The sequence below is a fragment of the Polyodon spathula genome, chromosome 23 (genome assembly GCF_017654505.1).
Source record: "Polyodon spathula isolate WHYD16114869_AA chromosome 23, ASM1765450v1, whole genome shotgun sequence".
In the NCBI taxonomy this organism is placed as follows: Eukaryota; Metazoa; Chordata; class Actinopteri; order Acipenseriformes; family Polyodontidae; genus Polyodon; species Polyodon spathula.
In genome coordinates this window covers 6,397,316-6,418,516 of record NC_054556.1, presented here as the reverse complement: position 1 = coordinate 6,418,516, position 21,201 = coordinate 6,397,316, and the positions used below count along the sequence as shown (strand labels likewise).

The 21,201-nt window shown below is 36.9% G+C and overlaps 1 protein-coding gene across 5 annotated transcripts in view; it reads left to right on the top strand.

Annotated features, from left to right (window-relative positions):
• The window catches only part of LOC121298172 (prickle-like protein 2), a 69,506-nt gene extending 49,251 nt beyond the window's left edge, over positions 1 to 20,255 (top strand). For 4 of the 5 annotated variants that reach the window (XM_041225089.1, XM_041225090.1, XM_041225092.1 and 1 more), the window contains 7 exons: positions 9,227 to 9,410; positions 12,062 to 12,175; positions 12,743 to 12,880; positions 14,375 to 14,578; positions 14,964 to 15,150; positions 16,834 to 17,676; positions 18,757 to 20,255. In XM_041225089.1, coding sequence (XP_041081023.1) covers positions 9,227 to 9,410; positions 12,062 to 12,175; positions 12,743 to 12,880; positions 14,375 to 14,578; positions 14,964 to 15,150; positions 16,834 to 17,676; positions 18,757 to 19,637 — 2,551 coding nt within the window. In that variant the 3' untranslated portion in view covers positions 19,638 to 20,255. Of the gene's footprint in view, positions 1 to 3,963; positions 4,464 to 9,226; positions 9,411 to 12,061; positions 12,176 to 12,742; positions 12,881 to 14,374; positions 14,579 to 14,963; positions 15,151 to 16,833; positions 17,677 to 18,756 lie in introns of those variants that run through there. The other variant, XM_041225091.1, reaches the window with a different exon arrangement.
• The last annotated feature ends 946 nt before the right edge of the window (positions 20,256 to 21,201 follow it).

Genomic DNA, 21,201 nt, shown 5'->3' with positions numbered 1-21,201 from the left:
AGATGGTGTGACAGGGTCTTCCTCGAGGCACGCGTGTGGGTCGCCGCTGTTCAAGCATACAGAGAGACAGAGGTGGTGTTGAAACGCCGGCACAGGCGCGCAGGATTTATTAACAACAAACAAAGTGAAAGTAAAATAAAGGCGGTCATGTGACGTTACCAGCGATGGTAACGCACAGAGGACAAATACAGAAAACCGTACAAAAAGTGCAAAATAAAACACAATACCCCAAACTATAACTCAAAAGGTGCCGTGAAAACGGCAGGCCTTGCAGCAGCCCCGATCACAGCGATCGCCATGCTTTTATCTTGACGCTCCGCTGAGACACGCCCACCTGCCTGCTGGAACAGCTGATTGCTTTCAGCTGCTGCTCCACGCAGACCGGTAATCGTCCCCAGCGGAGCGCCACAGCAGCTAAACAATTAAATCAATTGTAACAATTAACACAAAATCATACAATAAACTAATTAAGTACCAAAACGTCACAAAATAAACCCATTCCCACATATAAACCACACCAACACTAATTTACCACTGTGCAGGGCATACGCTTTGCCACAGATGGTGACAGCAGTGTAGGCCTGTTTCTACTGGGGCACATTTGACAATGTTAATAATGTTCCTCGATGTGTTGATCCTGGTGAGTCCATACTGAAATATTTAACAAATTAGTGATGATGATGATGGGTGGCACTTTTGACCCTGCAGTTTTCAATGCAGTAGTTGGCAGCGCCTAGCAACAATGTTTAGTCCTCACTCTGTGCCAGCCTGTTATACTCAACCATCCCCCTCAGTACAGTAAACCTTTATTTTAGAAATTCATCTTTTATATAAAATGAAAAATTGCTCTTGTTTTGTTTCTCTATCCCAATTTTTATAATATCAAACTAAAAAAGATATGGCAGTCTTAAAGTAGGTCATAAATAATATATTCATTCTCAAAGACTTATTTTTCCTAACAGAAGAAAGTATGGTGAGGAAGTGAAGCAAGAGGGTTCCTTAATACTAATCGTTTCTATGGTAACCCTTCATAAAGTTGCTATTTTATCTGGCATTACACAAGGTCATGTTTAGTGGTGAAAACATGCCCTATACAATGAAACAGAATAGTTTTGTGATAACTTTTGTAGGAAATAGATCTTTGCCTTTTTTTACAACAGGAAATCAGCAGGAAGTGGGGAAAATGGGTTCCAGTGCTGTCTGACGTATTTTTAGATAGGTATGCAGTTATCTTGATGCCCTAAGAGCCATGAAAGACCAAACTTGTCAGCTGTTGGACCAGGATATGACCCACCTTTGTTTGTTTTAGACTGATACCCATCTACAGTTGCCACATGAAAAGCCACCATTTTAGAAAAATGCTATTCTGAGAAATTGGGCTTGTGTACTTATCGTAATACTGTTATTTTTTGTGAGATTAAAATCAAATTCGAATGGGGCACCCATTTTTTAAGAAGTTATGTGTTTTTCCCCCTTCTGTTTCATGGCCACCCTATTCCATAAGGAATTTACGCTTATAGGCCTGAGGGAAAATATACTGCTAAAGAAACAAAAGACTAGATGTATAAAGTGTTTGTATACTGGTAAATGCATGGCACCAATACACAAGTGTTATAATTTGTTACAATCTGGTGCATGCCTTTTGCATTACAAAATGTGATTTGTTGCAGAATAAAATAAAAATAGGTTTTGGATTATGGCAGAGTCAAAAAGTACTTGGCCAGATTTTAGCACAGGAATACACAAACCACATATTAAAACACTCTGTTACTCGGTACATGTGTTATGGTACATACCCAGGGTTGCGACACATTTATTACTGGTTGGAGTAAATGCCATGTAAAACTGCAGTCAAGTATTATGATTGACCAAGAAATGGTGCAGTGGCTGAGAAGAATTGCGGTGTAGTCCATTTTTCAAATCTCTACACACTGCTAAGTAGAGGGGAAAAGGTAATTGCTACTGCTAAAATGTGTACGGGGGACACGGGACACGGACTGATATACTGTAGTGTGAAATGGTGGCAGTACTTTGCTCTGCCGTTGTTTTAGATCAGTAAAATAGACCAAGAATGTGCAGACAGTGGAATACTGTACCTTGTGCCTTAAATGATTTGGAAATCCATTTATTTACAGTCTTGTGAAATAATACAGTGCATGTCATTTCCTTAAAATAATTCCACTCTTATCTGTTCCAGGGGAATGTTTTCTGCTAACAGAACAAGATTCAAATCGGATTTCCAGACTTCAATTATTTTGATTAAGCCTGTAAGGGTTTTGGTCAGGCAAAAAGTTTCCACATCATCCAAGCAGAATTGTTTTATTTTATTTATTAATTCATTTTTTTCAGGAAACAAGCTCACAAAGCAGGAAGTAACGTTTAAGGCAAGCTGGTATTAATAGTTTGCATGAAAAGGTGGAGGCAGATATATCATTGCATATTCTAGTGTAGGACTAAACCAGCAATGATTACTGAATCAGTTTAATGATCTGATTAAGCCGTGATGATGTCTGTCAGATCACCACTGGAATTAAGCAAAGCTTGTACTTTCCACGAAGCAGCAAAATAATTTGAACTGCTGTAGGATGTAACAGCTTTTAAAATGGGTCTGTGTTCAAACAATCACCATAGTGATCTGTGTTGGCGTTTCACACATATACACAGAGTGAGAGAGAGAGATCCTTTAACTGCAGCTCCTACTTAATGATCTCAAATCTGGGCAGATTTCAATGTAATTAGTGAGTTTCTATAAGCGTTGTAATCATTGAACCATGTTTAATAATTTAATGTTAATTGCATTTTTCGGTTCTAAATGTTTTGTTTCTAATTTGCTTCCAAAGGAAATTCTTGTAAATTAGATGTCCCTTTTGTTTTAATAAATTCAAATACATACATACATACATCGTACACACATTCATACATATAGCAATGTTGTTGTAAATTACTTCCCCTTACCTGTGAACTAGTCATGAGGTGCAATAACCCACTAAAACTATAAATCGGTGAGTATGGTATCAATATTAGCTTCCCATGATTTTGCATTACTGCTTCAGAAAAGTTTTTTTTTTTTTTTTTTTTTTGTTTGTGCTTTACTTCTAAAATTGCTTTTGAATCCCAGTCCATAACAGAATACTGAAGAAAGCTATACCAGACAGACAACGTTTTAAGAACAGTATTCATAATATCAGAGGGGAAGCCTTGGGCTATCGTTTTCCCATCAAGAGAAGTAATGATATGAAGCAGTAATCCCAGTTTTGCAAGATATTAAAGGGAGGAATAAATTAAAGCAATTCAATAAATGCCTAAAGACAGTTCGGGACCCAGCAATTAAGAAACAACGAATAGTGACATCCCACTAATTTAGATGTTCGTGACAATAATTTAAAAATATCCCTGAGGGCAACACAATATACTTTTATAATAAATGTTGGCTGGATTTTTAATGCAATTTTCTACTAGGTGTATATGAACACCTAGTATATATGAAGCTGAGCAACAAATCACAAATGTACAGTTTTGACACCAGTGAGCGCTCCAAATCCATGTTTCTGTAGCGAATGCTTATTGATTTTGTTTTTTTAAGGGAATAGCTGTGGCTTTACACCCAGGAATAGTACCATTGTGTTGTAAATGTCAGGTAGGAGCTGCTAATGGTCAATGATTGTTGGTAATCCAGGAGATCCAAATGCTTACACCTTCAAAAGCCAGTATTTTGTCCTCTCAGAAGCACCACTAATTTGGATAGACCCTGCAGTCTTGTGACTAGCCCTGGGGCTGTTGATTGAGGGAAATTGCCTGATTTACATGCAAACGAATACAAAATACCAGTCATTCATACTGCTAATTATAGTGATGTAAGGACACTGACTTGCTGACATCACTGCCTTCATTAGTATGCAGGAGGTGTGTAGACTGCAACAGCCAGTACTCCTCCTCAGTGACTGCGCTGGCAAGGCTGCCTATTTCCTTTCAAATGTCTTGTGCTGGGGAGCCCTTGGAGATCAAGTTAAACATACGCTGGCTTGTTTGTCTGTAAGCTTCATTTAATAAACTAGAGGCTGAGCCTGTTGGATTCATTTGGGTTTCTGCAAAGGAAGAAGAGGAGGAGGATATGTGTTTCTTTTAGAGGAAAAGGAACAAAGCACAAATTGTAAGGGGGGGACAGTTTACGTTCCAAAAGTCTTGTGAAAACAAAGTGCAGAGACAGTGCTTGACCTGCTGGTGCTCTGCTTCGAGATTTTTTTTCCAGGAATCTGCAAGTTTGATATGTGTCTCTTGAAAGGCTTTGACACTCTGTAGAAGCAACTAGCAGCGTTGCACAGAAAGGATTGGGAATAGGATGTTTTATCACAATGCGGTGGTGTGTATGCTGTTTGAGGAGGTTTGCAGTGAACAGTGCATTATAAAAACCAACGCCACCAGGGAACAGGGTGCTGACTAGCTTTCAGAGACTGCATTGAAAGGTAAGAAATAGTAATGGTCTGTGTTTGCTTGATAAAATACTGGACGGATACCATTTTGTAAATGTTTACAGTTGTTATGCCTGGTTGAACCTACATTTCATTTAACCTAAATAGAATTTCTTTATTTAACCTTGGTAGGTTAAGGTTCATGATTTCTGTGACATTTGGAAGGATTTTCAATTTCTGAAATGAAATGTTAGATTTTGTGTGCACTGTAGACCTACTGTTACATCTCTTATGTTTTCTATCTGAAAATCTGTATTCGCATCAGACTCCTGCAAAATGTTTTGCATAGTCCTGCTGTGCATTCAGATACATTGACTGGAAAAACATGCAAAGTATAAGGTAAGCATCAAGAGGAAATATAATCATTTCAGGAAATTGTAATGAACTCAAAACTTTGCCCTTTCATAATTTAATTTATGTGGATGATAAGAAACTGACATGTTAAGGTAATAAGTAGCATAAAGACTAAGGATTTTACATCTTTGATTAGAATTGTTAGAGCTTAAACAAAATACATCGTGATGATCCTTTTTTAAAGTCATTTTTCAGAATTTGTCAGATATGGGTCTCACTTTTTGTATTGCATTCTCCTTTTTAAAAACATGTTGTTTTTAAAAGGGATACAGCTGTAGTTTTGTTGTATGTTGCTGTTTGTGATGTGGACATGACCCGTGCTCTGGTAAAGGTTATTAATCTGATTACTCTTTGTTTTGTAGTCATGGTGGTTTGACTGTCCTGTGTCCTGAGGATTGATTGAATCAGAATGGGTCATCCTGGATTAGCATTTGAACAGAATAACGGTAGAATAATGTGACTCCAGCAGATGCAGCTCAGTCTTTGTAAAGCTACAGAAATGAAGCAAAGAACTCCCCCACAGCCATTATTCCCCCTATTAAACCAAGTAATATACCTGGGCATATGGTTACTCAAAAGGCCTTTTCTAAGAATTGAAATTCTTCTAAACTTCTAGTTCATGGATACAGTGCTTTCTGGCTTTATTTAGATTTCCAATTAACATTTTTGCCATTCGAAATTTAAACTTCATAAACAACACAAAAGACACCTACTCTTAGTAGAGCCGTAGGCAGTTCTCACTATCAGAATACACCGACAATGAGCCCAGTGATTGCTTTCACAGATGGGTTACCGAGTCTCAAAAGACAGTATGTCAGTCACAGCCCTGAATAATTACAATACCTTAAACTACAGACATGTATCAGTTATATGCTGTCTAAGTTATTTATTCATTTACTGCACTGTTGTGAACCTTAAATTCAACTACTAAGATACTATTCTGAATCATACATTGTGATACACATGTTCACAAAAGGGGAAAAAAAATCTTACTGCTCTATTTAAATAATGTTACATGATTTAAAAAAAAAAAAAGAGGATCTTTTATTTTATTTATTATTATTCAAACAGTGTCCTTATTGAATCAAGATGAAAAGATTAGGTGTTTATTAGCACTGTCAGCAGTAGATTTGTCTGCCGTGTTGTCTAAAATGTGTTCCATTAATACGCATTCCGCACAGGTGCCTGTGCTGTGCAGAGAGAAGAGAAGGATTATGATTTATGATAGCTGGTAAAAAAAAAAAAAGTAATCTTGTAAAGGTGGCACCCATTCTATTACTGCAGTTTTATAATAGGACAATGTCATTAATCTTTTTTTTTTTCTTTTTCTTTTTTGAGTGGTCACTCTTGAAGCAGAACAAAATCCAGTAGTAACCAAAAAATTATCTGCATGCCATTTTTTATATTTTTATATATGTATTTGATGTTAAAATATATATATATATATATATATATATATATATATATATATATATATATATATATATATATTTTTTTTTTAGGTGTGGAAATAGACCTACACAATCCACTGTTTTTCATTGAGGTGCCTGGAAGCACAAGAAAGCACACCTGCATGTTGAATTAACCGTTACCCACCACTAGCTGAGGGGTGTAAAGAATGACCAGCCTGGACAATATCAGAGCAAACGTTGGCTGATGTTTTCTACCAACTGCTCTGAACAGGGCTGTGAATTATTTGGTGATTTGTTTAAAATCAACTGGGGGGGGGAACGCTATGGAAAGGCAACAAGGACTTTGTAAGCATTCTGTTATGATTGTGGAAGCCACATCAGAAGGCTGTGAGGGCAAGAAAGATGTCCACATTTAAGACTCTGCCACATGTTGCATGGTTTCTGGAGAACAACATTTGGTATGCTTGTTTGTTTTTTTTTTTTCTTTTTTTGCTGACATGCCATACAGTAAATTGATTTGTCTATGGTGAGGTTAGGCATTAGGTCTGAACTGGATTTACTGTTAATTTGGCAACACATCTGAAGTTTAGCACATTGTGCTGAATGGCTATGCCTTTACATCATGCCTAAAGCGGATTACTGTCATTACTGGTGCTTAGGAGCTATAATAGGAAAACTTTAAGGTTTTGACTTTCATCCTGCTGGACTTGATAAAGGCAAGTTCAAGCTTGTGTAATTGTTGTGGTCAAGCTATATTCCTTCATTTGTTTTAGGACGTGAACTGTATGTCATTTCATACCACTCATTCAGATATTTTAATGAGAAATAAAGACAGACTTGAGGGCAAATCAGAATACTTAGCTTGTTGTGAGCTAGGGGGATATTATGGGATTTTATTTTCCATCTGTCACAAGGAATTGTGCCTTAATAAAGCCAATTACCTTTAACGTGACCCCGTTTAGCAGTGAAGGTCACATTGTAATTCATTGTCAAAAAGGAAACAAAAGAAAAAGTCTTACGCATTAAACATTTTGTAACCAAAGGCAAATACTTAAACGTAACCCCTAATTATGGATATATCAAATGCAATCAAAAAGAACAAGCTGCATTCATTAAACCTTGCATCCCCTTCAGGCTTTATCAGGACAAGTGCTTCTTACTCGTGACAGTGATGCGTTGATGCTGCCTGTCATTGTGACAGGTCGGTGACAGCTTTGTCAGTAAGCCATGCTTGTTACTCTCTTTCTGGGGAAGGCGTTTTTGCATTTGGAGACGATAGATTAACCATCCAACCTGGACTCCATCTGATTTCTTCTGCCACTTGCATGTATCAGACCTGTGTTGCCTGTCAGACTAGTGGGTCCAACCTAATTACTTTTGAGCTAATGGGAAGTTTAACAAGAGAATACTTTGACATTGCTGTCCATATGCAGACAAGTTTTAATCGTACTCACCATGAAAAACAGCCTTCGTGCTGCTCAGTACTTAGTTTTTGGAGTCGTTTCTAAACCTCAGCTGTTCCAAACAAGCCAGACGAGGTCCTGCAGTGATTCTGCTAGAAATGAAAAGAGACATTGGGGGTTTGTAAATCTGAATAGATGAGCGCGACACACTGTACTGTTAGATGACATCAGCATTTCATCAAATCAGTTTCCTTTAAAAATGAATGTGCTCCATTTCAGTCTCAATATTCTCTCAGGAACAGTCAAAATTGGTATATTGAAAAAAAAAAAAAACTTTTATTATGGTGCTGCTGGGTAACAGAATTAGTTGGCTTAACTTTCAATATAATTCTTGTGATTTTTGTTTATTTTTGTACATGTTTTAAAACACACAAATAGAATATTTACTGGTGCATTAACAATGTAAGAGTCTGCAGCAGCTTAGAAATACCCTTTTTCTGAGACATTTGCTTGTCGGCGTGGTATTTAAGCAATAAATTAAGTTTGAAATTAGCCTGGACAATTTGTTTTCATAGTGTTTGACTTTTCATAACAGGAGCCGTTTAAACTATCTGTAGCACTCTGGAACCTGGAAACGGGCGCTGTTATTCTTTAAGGCGGGAGCCACAGGCTGAGTCCTCTATTCTGGATGGATGCAAAACAGATGCAGGCTGTCTGTTTAGATCTATGTGTATTTTTGATTTGATGAATAGCAGGAAATAGAAATTTCTGGCACAAATCCACGCCTTAACTAAGTTAAGCTTGCAGACTCTAGAAACAAACACAGACAACACAAGTATTGTTTTAAGAAAATGACGGCTCTAGCACCTTTGTAAAGTCTCGTACATACATAATATTGCTTTACAACTCATCCAATCAAACTGCCTCTGCTGGAAAACAGATCCACAGTTTGAATGGGGCAATCTATCATGAACAGACCATGTACTTCAAAATGTAAGCTTAGTGTGTGTGTGTGTGTGTGTGTGTGTGTGTGTGTGTGTGTGTATATATATATATACACACACACACACACACACACACACACACACACACACTCTAAGGGTTTAAAAATAAAATGTAAAGAAAGTTTATTATTATTAGTTATTACAAGTTTATTATCCATCCACTTCTCATTAGTTGGATGCTCAAGTAAACACTCAAGACCCTGCTTTTACTGTTAAAAACTCTCAATGCTGTGTACGTCACTACTTAAAAATGTGCCTATTGGTTTGTGTGTGTGGTAACTGAGCCGATCAGTTGGTACTGCCTTGTTGGCATAAAGAAGGAAAGGACTCGGTTTCAGCAGTTTTAACAATCAAGTTTGTCTCCTGACCCTCACTGGCTTTCATAACACAAAGGGGTTATATTCCACAAAAGACACACACGCTGGATTAGAAAGCTGCCTTGGATGCATTGGGCTACTGCCAAAGGCACATTGCCAAACAATGTGTTTATAGTTCTGTGTCCCAGCACCGCTGGTTGGACAGAATCACCTAAATAGTTTCTCTAAGAACATTCAACTCACAAATGGCTTTCTTGCTCTCTGCAGGAAGATTTGCCTTCACTGTAAGTGCCCACGGAAGGAGCATGTTGTGGCAGTGATGCCTTTGGAAATGGAGAAGACTGTGAACAAGCTCATGTATGACTTTCAACGCAACTCCACGTCCGACGATGACTCCGGCTGTGCCCTGGAGGAGTATGCTTGGGTCCCCCCTGGATTAAAACCAGAACAGGTTTGTTTATTTACTTTACATTATAGCACCATTATCTTTTTAATCGTATACAAATGTGATTTCTTGGCGTGATTTTATTTAGGGGAGGGATTATTCATTATTTCCAGCTGGAATAAACATTCATGTGTTCTGGAAATATTCAAGTCGCCCTCCTGGGGTCTAATTTTGGTTATGTATATTTTCAAAGAGTACTCAGAGAATGGTTTTACAGTATCCCTGTGGTTTGGATACAGAAGAGAATGAACATTTTAGTAGCATAGTATTATATAAAGAAAGGTTTTCACAAAGAACATGTATTAGTGACTGATTGAATTATTTACAAAATCACTCAAATAGGCATCCCTGTAACCAGATTGAAAAATGTGCCTAAATTGTGTGAACACCAATTTACAGAGCAGGGAATGGATTTCCAGAGGGGTATTTCTTTTTGTTAATTAACAAAATGGTAATTACAGAGTATATGTGTAAGTCAATAAATCATTGGCTCATAGATGTCTTCTGTGAATGCAGCTCTTTTAAAATTCACATGTGAAATTAATGTAATAAATCAACAGTATTTTTCAGTCAGAAGACTACATTATTGAGCAGTTTTTACAATATCGTGGTGAGATAATTGAATGGTTTTAGGATCATGTCTGCCAGATTGACCATCTTGAAGAACCATTATTTTTTCTGGACCAACCAGTAAAATAACTTGGATTTTAAGGTCTTGTCTAAGTTGGATTTATATAGACAAGGATACTAAACTACGTAATTCACTGAAAAAAATGTGGATTTGCCTTTGGATATAATCCACATTGTAATCCTTTTGCACATTACAAAACCCTCCTTAGGTATAAGCACTTAACATTTCACACAATCCAGGTACCAAAAAGTTAGAGTTAGAGTTAGAGTTTTTTTTCCGTGCCCTTTTCAAATACAATTGGAATCTAGATAAAATGGTAGAAAATAACATTTTAAACATGAACACTGTTTGAGTATTGTTCGTATTCTCTTGTGTACTGATACTAAAAAAAAAAAAAAAAATAGGTGAGGTTAGGTTTGATTTAATCTAATCTGGAGACTTCTAAAGATCACTAAAACCCTCCTTATACAGCTATAACTGTAACAAATTATTATTCTGTACATGACTAGATCAAATTGCTAGGAAGGCTATATAGGTTATCGGCGCTGACTGAACTGCACACCCCATTCCCCTTTCCACAACAAATACATTATTCTAAATTAACACCTTCCTAATTCGGGTTTGGTGAGATGTTTTTGTTTTCTACACTAGAAATGCAAAAATAAATTGTGAAGAAAAATGCTCTGGTCCAGAATTGCATTGCGTACACGTAACTAAAGCCAAACCCTCGCCCAACCTCTGGGATTTCACTGTGGGAATAGGCAATGGGAAATCTTGTCTCTTGTATTGCAGAGCACAGGATGGATGGATGGATGGATGGATGGATGGATGGATGGATAGATAGATAGATAGATAGATAGATTGTGAACTTGAAATGTGTGAAACTTCTCAAACATTTCAAACAATCTCACTGATGGTTTAAAGTGCGGCTACCATAAGATCGTGTCTTAAGAGTGACAAGTAAATTATATGTTTAAGTAAGCAACATTAGTTTTACTGGCAACAGAGCTCTAATATATTCCATAAAATGAATACATTCGTTGTGGTTTTAATTCCACCTGTTTTATATTTAAGTATACTTGAAATATCAGAAAGGCTATTCTATATATGTAATCTGTTATTAATATTAAGCCAATGTGCTTTCATTGGAAAGAAAGTTGTGATGAAAATGGGTGTATGTTTGACATGGATTCTTGTACTAAAATATCAGACAGTATGTATTCATTTCGACAGTATTTCATTTCAGCTGCTATTCCACGACATTCCTATCTGTACTTTTCTTGTTTGTTTTATGCTTTCTTATTTCAGTCTTGGCATTTTTAAATACATAAACATCACAACCTGGCAACAACTGTGTCCTTGTCTCGGCTCTGGCAGCATCGACTAATTATTCCATTAAAGGGACTTTCATTGCTAAGGGAATGTGTGAATATGTGGATAGTTTAAATATTTAAAATGTTGGGGGTTTTTTGTTTTTAAATTAAACTTGTAAATCACGATGTTAAATCATATTGTTGGATGGCCAGCTGCTTATTGTAAGTCATAAATGCGAGATCAAAAGATAAGCATGTCTGAATCTGCTTTGTTTGTTCTGTAAAACAAATGCATATTGAAACTTCTTTTTTAAATAGCTGTTATATGTTATTTGCACATACTGTAAATGTGTATCCCTGTTTTATAAGTAAAAAGTTTTTTTAAATTTTTTTTTTTTTTGTATGTTTTAAAGAGTTACTTGAATGTATCTAATAAAAATGGGTATCAGCCAACTGTGTATCTGCCTCAAAACATTATTTATACATTACATGCATCTTACACAACGTGGTCTGTTAATGGCTTGGTTTGTAAAATTGTTAACCATTTTAGGAGGCATTTTCAAATGTATTTATCAGCATAATGATGCTTATTTGTCTAAATTTTAGAAAACATGTTCATTTAAAAAAAAAAAAAAAAAATGTAATGTAAATCTTGGTGATTGGTGCTGTTATCAGTGCTTCAGTGTTAAAATATCCAATGAAATTCCCAACAGGTTCACCAGTATTACAACTGCCTTCCTGAAGACAAGGTGCCCTATGTTAACAGCCCTGGAGAGAAATACAGAATCAAGCAGCTTCTCCATCAATTGCCTCCACATGACAATGAGGCAAGTGTGTCTCTATTACCAGGGCCATGTTCTTTATTACCTCACATTTTAAAATGGTGTCCTTGTGGACTATCTGCAATAGCGTGTCAGTTTGGACAGATAGATTTTCTTGGTTGTGGTTTCTTTTTTGTTTGTTTTTTTGTTTTTTGTTTTTTTCAGTAATTCCATGAGGCTGTTTTTAATTTTATTAAGGCTTGGCTTGGTTTCACTGTCACGCCCAAGAAAGTGCTTTCATTTATTTACTAATTTACTGTGAATGTCTTTTGATTCTATTCTTTTCTGAACTGATAAAAAGACCCTGCATTTCTCCTTCCTGTGCAACTCCCTTTACATTCTGCCTTATAAAAAATGGAATACTTGGTAGAGATTGCATTTAGTTTTAAAATCACTTGACTTTTAAGGGGTTTTTGTTTCTATTCTAATGGGATTTACACATACCACAACCTGGTGGCCAAATACTGACATTTATACAAATAACTATTTTGTTGAATCTGGGCCGTTTTCCCATTTTTGCATTCTGCATTCACCAACTTCAGTAGTATTACAGTAGTACTAAATTATTTGCAGGTTCGGTATTGCAACTCATTGGACGACGAAGAGAGAAGGGAGCTGAAGCTCTTTAGTAACCAGAGGAAAAGGGAGAATCTTGGAAGAGGCAATGTGAGACCTTTCCCTGTGACTATGACTGGGGCAATCTGTGAACAGGTAATCATTTGCTGAATAATGGCTGAAATAGCAGAACAAAGATACTTGTCCAAGTCTCAGACTTGTGTTACGGTTTGTTTATGTGGAATGGGTAGTTTAGGCCAATTGGGGAAGCTTGTTGGCTTTCTGCAATCTTTTTACTTCGAACACTGTGTGCTTTGTTCAATCTGAAATGTGTGTTGTTTGTAAAAATATAGGTGGAAAAAATATCACAAGGCTAGAATTAAATAAAAAAAACAAACAACTAAGAATAAACAGACAGTAAGCTCTCGTCGCAAAATTCAAGTAACACACTTTACCAATCTTTTTGCGTGTATTTATTTTGCACTGGAATAAATATTTATGCACAATTTATAGCCAGCAGAATCCTTACTAGCTACAGACTCATTATATGTACAGTAAGCAACACTTTAACAAATTGAAAATAAACTCTCAAGAACATCACAAAGTGCTAGATTTATCTCATGCAATTTAAAAACAAAACATGTTCATGTAGTTTTTTTCACCTTGACAAAAAACACTTGGGCTCCTTTAACATTTTCTCTTTACAAAGCACTTGCACCACCAATAAGTAACACGCTTTTTACAGCATGTGTTTCTATACATGGTATAGCTTTTATGAGTAAGTCAACCATTATATTGTGTAATTGTACTTCAAAAAAATAACTGTGCTAGATAAACATGGACTTGATGTAATGCACTAAGCTTCACAAATATTTCAGTCAATCCCACTGATGGTTTAAAGTGTGGTTACGATAAGATCGTGCCTTAAGAGTGACAAGTAAATTATATGTTTAAGTAAGTAACATTAGTTTTACTGGCAACAGAGCTCTGATATATATATACTGTATATTTTTGCCAGAACATATGTTGAAGGGAAAAAGGAATACATTTGTTGGGGTTTATTTGCACGAGTGCACAGATGCCTTATATATGTGTGTGTGTGTGTGTGTGTGTGTGTGTGTGTGTGTATATATGTATATTGTTGGTATATGTATAAGCCTCTCAGAAAATCCTCAGACTTTTTGGTATGATGAAACAGGTATGTCTTATTAAAAGGCATAACTACATTTTAGATTAATCATTGTTGAACTCCTCCAAGTCGGTCTGGAATAATTTGTATTAATTTTGTATTATAGATAGAGCCATGAAATATTTCATTTGGCTGAAAATCTAATTTTCATTGGGCTCCCAAGGGTCAGCGTGCAATTGTACACAATTACTGGAGAGCGTTTCATTTGTACTGTTTATGTACAAGTTATCATACAGATTGACAGGTCTGTGTCTGAGTTATAAAATGACGTAACAGTGTCTATTGGTAACACTTTAAATAATAGTTGCAAATAGATATATCTAATAGGTGTTATGTAAAGATGGGCCATTGGAATTGTGTGGCCATTTTTGTTTCCATGACAACCCAAAACTTGAAGTGAATTCCTCTTCATTATACCGAATGTCCCATTAGTTTTATTTATTTTTTTCTTGTTCAATCAGTGTGGAGGCCAAATCAATGGAGGAGACATTGCTGTGTTTGCATCAAGAGCAGGCCATGGCATTTGCTGGCACCCACACTGTTTTGTATGCAGCATATGTGATGAACTGTTGGTGGATCTCATTTATTTCTATCAAGATGGAAAGATATACTGTGGCAGGCACCATGCTGAACGCCTCAAACCCAGATGTACAGCCTGTGATGAGGTAAGGCTATGTTGTGATAAACAGTGCTTTTGAGCTTGTAAAAAAAAAAATATCCCTGCATTCAAATGAGCTTTTTACAGTAGACATTAACTGACTTGGGATTCATTGTGTGTATTTTGATATACTGAAATTGTAAAACAAAAATAGTATGCTGCTGCTTGAGAAGACCTTATCGTACAAATGAAGGAAACGTTTACATTTACTGGTATCATTTTACCCTAAATTCAGTTCTACTTTTTCTACAGTACATCTGTATGCATGACAGAGATTAAAACTGTTAAGAATTCCACTGTTAACCCCAGGTCTATTTCTGGAGTGTTTGTCTTCATTTATCCGGTAATGATTCCATTGCGTTATTAGTAGATACATGTTCCTCTTCTCGTAGATCATTTTCGCAGATGAGTGCACAGAAGCTGAGGGAAGACATTGGCACATGAAACACTTCTGTTGTTTTGAATGCGAGACTGTGCTGGGAGGCCAGAGATACATTATGAAAGAAGGAAGACCGTACTGCTGTAACTGCTTCGAGTCCCTGTACGCAGAGTACTGTGACACGTGTGGGGAACACATAGGTAAGGAGGCGTTCGCACATCCCTATCGGTGGAAAAGCAATGCAATGTTGTGCAGGGTTATGGAGCTCAACAGCAACACCCAGAACTTCTGTCTATATCAGCAATAATAATCATGTGGCCTCCAGCATCAGCTTGCTGCATTTCATTCACGGTTATTTCTGTTTTACAGATCCTTTTGACCCCACAAATCATACAGGTTGTCTGAGTTTAAACATAAAATGGAGACAAGCTGTAAACAGCACATTTATGGATTACATTTCTGACTATAACAACTTAATTAGGTTTTTACATGATTTATACAAACATTATGTTTGGATGCTGTAGTCCACATGGGTTATATATTGTTAAGCTTACATTGCCACAGTCCTCATGAGACAATACACAGAATTTTCTTTTGTATAAAATGGCCTCCTAAAATAATTTGGTCCAGGTCTATTAGCTGGATATTGTGAAATGTATAAAGTAGAAGGGCATACATTTTATAGAATCAGAATTAGAGAGGTTCACACATGTTAGAAAGACCAATACAGTTTCCATTCATGTTGGAAAGGTCATTAAAAAGAAATCAATATTCCAGCTAATGCACCTAGACCAAATTTATTTTAGGCAATTTATTTAATTTTGTCTCAGGGGGAAATCCATTCTGCTTATGGGAACACCACCTGTTTTAAAATTTCCATTAAGACCAAACAAAATTTAAATAATGTTTTACCTCATGCATCATTATTAAAGTTGACTTGTACAAACTATTAAAAGCAGTTTGCATAGCTGAGTAAAATAATTGCACAAAGGGAAGCAAAATTGCCACATAATGACCACCTAAAGTAGGTTTAGGTGGTTTCCGGTGACACAAAGATTCCAAGCTGTGTCTAAGCATGCAAAGGAGATGGACCTTAGTTCAGCGAGTGGAATTTCCACGGCATACTGTACAATAAATCTTTAAGGAAAACTGATTTGAAAGTTAAACTACAGTAACATGCCTGAAACCAGATGTGACCCATTAAGGAATACAGCAAACTTGCTTCCTATGTCGTGACACAAAACTAAAACATGCATATGCGAATATTTTCTGTTTATCTATAACGATGGCCTGCCAAACATTTATTTGTAGTTTTTTGGTAATCATTTGAACCTTTTGGAAGAATGTTTTAACTGCATTTACAATGGGTAAAAAAAAAAAAAAAAAAAAAAAACTCAAAACAAAAAACAGAATTAAATTTGGAATATCATTGTTATTAACATCATAAATATACCAGTAATCAGTAAGTAAATATACTTGTAAATGTATAATAAAAATATTGCTTCATGCATTATACCTGTACTATGTAAGATACTTTTAGGCCAAGTCATTTTTCATTCTGGCTTTGCCATGTTTTTAAAAGGTAACGGCTATTAGATTCCAGACCTGAGGTTTTCTACATTTGATTAGATTTGATAATCTGTAACTTTAAACACTCAATCATAACACACTATTCTAGTAGATAAATATTTTACAATTCCCAGTGACTTACAGGTAAATCACAATATTTGTACAGTATGAAAACAATAGCAGTCATTGAGTTTTAAAACAGCTGTTGTCCCATAAACGTAGCAGTCCCAGATTCAAATAATTATGTGTATTATTTGAATCTGTTACACCAGCTTAGCTGTTGAAATGTCTCTCATTTCCACCCTCTTTTTCAGGTATCGATCAAGGCCAGATGACCTATGATGGCCAACACTGGCACGCTACAGAAACCTGTTTTTGTTGTGCGCGATGTAAGAAGTCTCTCCTGGGACGCCCTTTTCTCCCTAAGCAAGGTCAGATATTTTGCTCCAGAGCCTGCAGTGTAGGAGAAGACCCCAATGGTTCAGATTCTTCTGACTCTGCATTCCAAAGTGCTAGATCAAGGGAATCCCGTCGCAGTGCAAAAATTGGAAAAAACAGTGGGAAATTGGACACCAGGCAGGCCACGTCTATGTTAGCGGCATCTAGCAGATTCTCTACTGATATTGACCCACTTTCTTTGCAAATGGATTTGCTGAGCCTGTCGAGCCAAGCACCCAGTCTGAACCGGGAACCGCAAGCATGGAAGAGCAGAGGTGAACTTTACCAGTACGGACATAAAACCGAGCAAATGCAAAGTCCTTTACAACTTCTCAGCCAGTGCAATGTGCGGAGCACATATAACTCTGTACACAGTCCTGGAGCACAGGCAGAAACATGGGCAAAAGACCATGGTAGTTCCAAGAGGGCTTCGACTTCTACTCTGAAGGGCAACCATGACAACTGGACCCAAGAGAGTAAAGAGGTCTATTTCTCACCAAAGCTGAAGACACCACAAGGCAGTTACGGCGACGTCTCCCGTCGTGGGTTTTCAGAGAAAAGAACTGTGAGCCTTCACGGGTACGAGAGAGAGGAGACGGTTGCCCAGCAATGTCGAACCAGGAATCCGTTCAATGCACTTAGCTTTACTGAGCAACTTACACCGATGGAACAAACTCCACGGGGTTCAATGGAATCGCTGGCGCTATCCAATGCTACAGGTACCATTTCTCTACTGTCAGCTTTCTGATTATAAGGGATCAGATGTACACTTTTTAAAAAAAACAAAATACCCCTATAAAAACAGTAGCTGCTGGGACGTGTTTTATGTACACTGAAAAAGATGAGCTAGTTATGCAAAAATGTGTGCCATATAAGAAAGGGGGTGTTGATGCTTGTTTAATAAAACAGGTTCTTAACCTCAGTTAACCTTGTTTGTTATTGGGGTAACATTAAGAGACTGGAGAGTTAATTGAGAAATCAGAAATTGCCACAAGTATTCATAAACTCTCTTATCTGCATGTGCTAACAAACAGTGTGCAGAACTGCTTCTAATTCCGGAGTATAGCACTCAGTGTGCTGAAAGACAGCAGAGTACAGAGCATTGACATCCCCCTCCATTGCTAACACTGTGTAACAAAAATTTTTTTTTTTTTACAATTTACAGTATAATTGTAAATCTCGAAAAACTACTCACTTCTAAATCTTTTGTAGTCATCTTTGTATTACTTTAGTATAAATACATGTTAATTTGGATTCATATGTTGTTTTTTTCTGACTTCATGTGAACGAAAAGACACACATTTGCCCGTTTTCCCATTGGAAATAGTGATATTTTGAAATATCACTGTCCTGGTCACAAAAGCAAAGTTTGTGGTATAAAGTTTTGTATACTTTTGAGGCATAAGCAATTAGGAAATAACACTTACTACCCAGGAACAAAAATTGCGTTACATAGTGTAATGCTGAGGTACATATGTTCTTATTAGGTATCTACAACAGTACAGTTCTTTAAAGTGTGTGTTAGGCTTTTTAGGAAGTACATTAAGTTTATACCAAAAAAAAAAAAATGTCGGAACTTTATTCAGGGATGTGTGCTTTTTTCTGTTATGTGAAGCATTCATAAACATATGCTTCAGTAATAAAAACCTGTACTTGCGGGTTTAGAAATGGCAATGATGTACTTTTGAAGGCAAAGTGGTTTTATTAGATTCCTGATCATTTGTACATTTGAATAGCTTTGTTAATCTACAACTTAAAACGCTCATTTTAAATGTTATATTTTATCTTTTGTCATTTAGGAACGTCTGCAGATGGAGGAGCCAAACGCCAGGAGCATTTGTCCAGGTTTTCAATGCCGGATTTAAGCAAAGACTCTGGAATGAACGTGTCGGAAAAGAGCAACATGGGAACTCTAAACTCTTCTGTGCAGTTCAGGAGCACCGAGTCTTTGAGGAGCTTGAATTCTGTACAGCCGTATCAAGACATGGCGCCCCCTGCTGACAGACTGAAGTACCCTGTGCAGTACAGGGAGTCGCCTGCACACATAAGGAGGTCACAGGGATTTACCTTTGAGGAGGAAAACTCTGTCAACAGAGTGAGCAGTGAGCCTAATGCTAGACTGCATCCCCTGAGTGAACGGACTCGCAGACGCTCACAAGGGCAGGAGGAGCACCAGCGACGTCGCCATCACCACCGGCCCAGGAGGTCCAGGCGTTCCCGCTCAGAGAATGCACTCAATCTCGCTGCTGAGAGGCAGAGCCAAGTGACAGACAGGCCTCAACTGCATTTAAGAGGGGAGTATGATCAATTTGTGCTACCCAGAGGCGGCAGAGATGCATTAGGGTACGGTTATGAACGAGAACCTTACGGCCGCTGTCCCAGAACCACCTCTGATCTAACACTGCAGAACCCCATGAGCCATCATCGGCTAGGACCTCAGTTCAATGACTACGAGGATGACGACTGGTGCTCCACCTGCTCGTCCTCCTCGGAATCGGAAGATGAAGGATACTTTCTGGGGGAGCCGATTCCTCAGCCTGTCCAGCTCCGCTATCTCACCAGTGATGGACTTCTTCACAGGTACGGATCTTCAGGGCTTGGCAGCTCTTCCACAATGGGAGGCAGAGGACAACTTCGCACCAGGAAAAGGAGGAAAAGCAAGAACTGCATCATTTCCTAACAAATGCGATGGTCTAATTCCACTCAAGAATGTTAGCTTGCACAGTTGCACCCCAACGGTTTGGGAAAGTCTATTTAGTACTTTCTTTAAACAAGAAAAGAAAAACATGAATTGGGGTTTTAATATTGTATCAGGTCTATTGAAAGTTTTGTGATTTGACATACTGTAACTATCGACAGCACAATTACATTTTGCATGTTTGCCATTGTCACTGTTTCAAAAGTAGTTTATTATCTTACATAGTTACCAAGTTTATATTCATTTTTTCCTTCTAACATTTTCTTGCACTCAGTAATTAAAAACTGCCAACAATAGCGATGTTAGTGACTGCCTTTGTTTTTTATTCAGTTAGCCAATCAGTAAAGAGAGTTTTCCAGCTTCCAACTTGTTTAATAGCTTTTAATTTAATTCTTATGAAATGTACATACAAATAAATTCACTAAGTTAAGTAAGTTTTAGTGTACATATTGTGTAAATGAGGTACTACATATTTTTATATTTTGTAATGATAGAAGCATTTATGTATTATAAGGTAGTTATAGAAAAAAAAAAAAAAAATGCATGCATGTTATTTGCTGGCCCTGTCTTGAATTGAAATTAAAACAGTATTTCACTGAACGTTTGTACTGCGTTTTTGTTTATATTTTTTCCTTTGCTATATATTTAATGTACAGCTTTTTCAATTTGTGTCATTTTTATTGTTAAGTATGTGGAAAACTACAAAGTGGTATGTAATTCAATATGCAACAGGGTGATGCAAAACTTTTGGCCATAGCTGTACAGTAAGTCATGACAGTATACTTCATGCGATTAAAATATGTGATTTATTATGTTTTGAAAGATTCAGAATAATGGCACTAAAGTGGAAAAATTTAACCAAGGAAATAACAAAATGGCAGTAAGAAGATCAAGTAAACCTTAAAAATAAAAAGCTTTTTTCTCACTGACGTTCTCATTTTAATAATACCCTTTGCAGCGGGGGAATCTCTTGTCAGCTCTTGTTGGCAGACCATTCTTAAAACAACCTGTCAATAAAAGAAATTGGGAATATGCAAACCAAATGCAAGTCGCTTATATACAATAGTTGTTTATTTACATGGGATAGTGAACTAAGATTTAAAACATCTTCTCCTTGTTCAACATTCACCTGATACATACTCTTTTGCCTCCAGCTCGATGCAATTATTATACTATGAAATAGAGGAGAAAAATGATATCTAAGTTTTTTTTTTTGTGCCTTTAGGTATTTAAATCCTGCTTTCTTTATCATACATTCTTCTGTTCACAGATAATCCTATAGCATTTGAAAATAATGGTATCCTGTCATTTTGTGTTTCACTACAAAGACTGAGCTCCTTATGTAAGATTTACAAGGCTTATACTAAGGCAGCTTTAAACTGTATAATGAAACACATTTTTTGTTAGCTTTCATGCTATCTTGACAGTTTCTGATTGCATGCCATAACAGTACTGGCAGATTTTAAATACACAAAAAGAAATGCAGATGGTAGGTAGGAGGCACGTCAAAAACAGGAGTGTGGAATTCATATCGGCCAACGCCAGA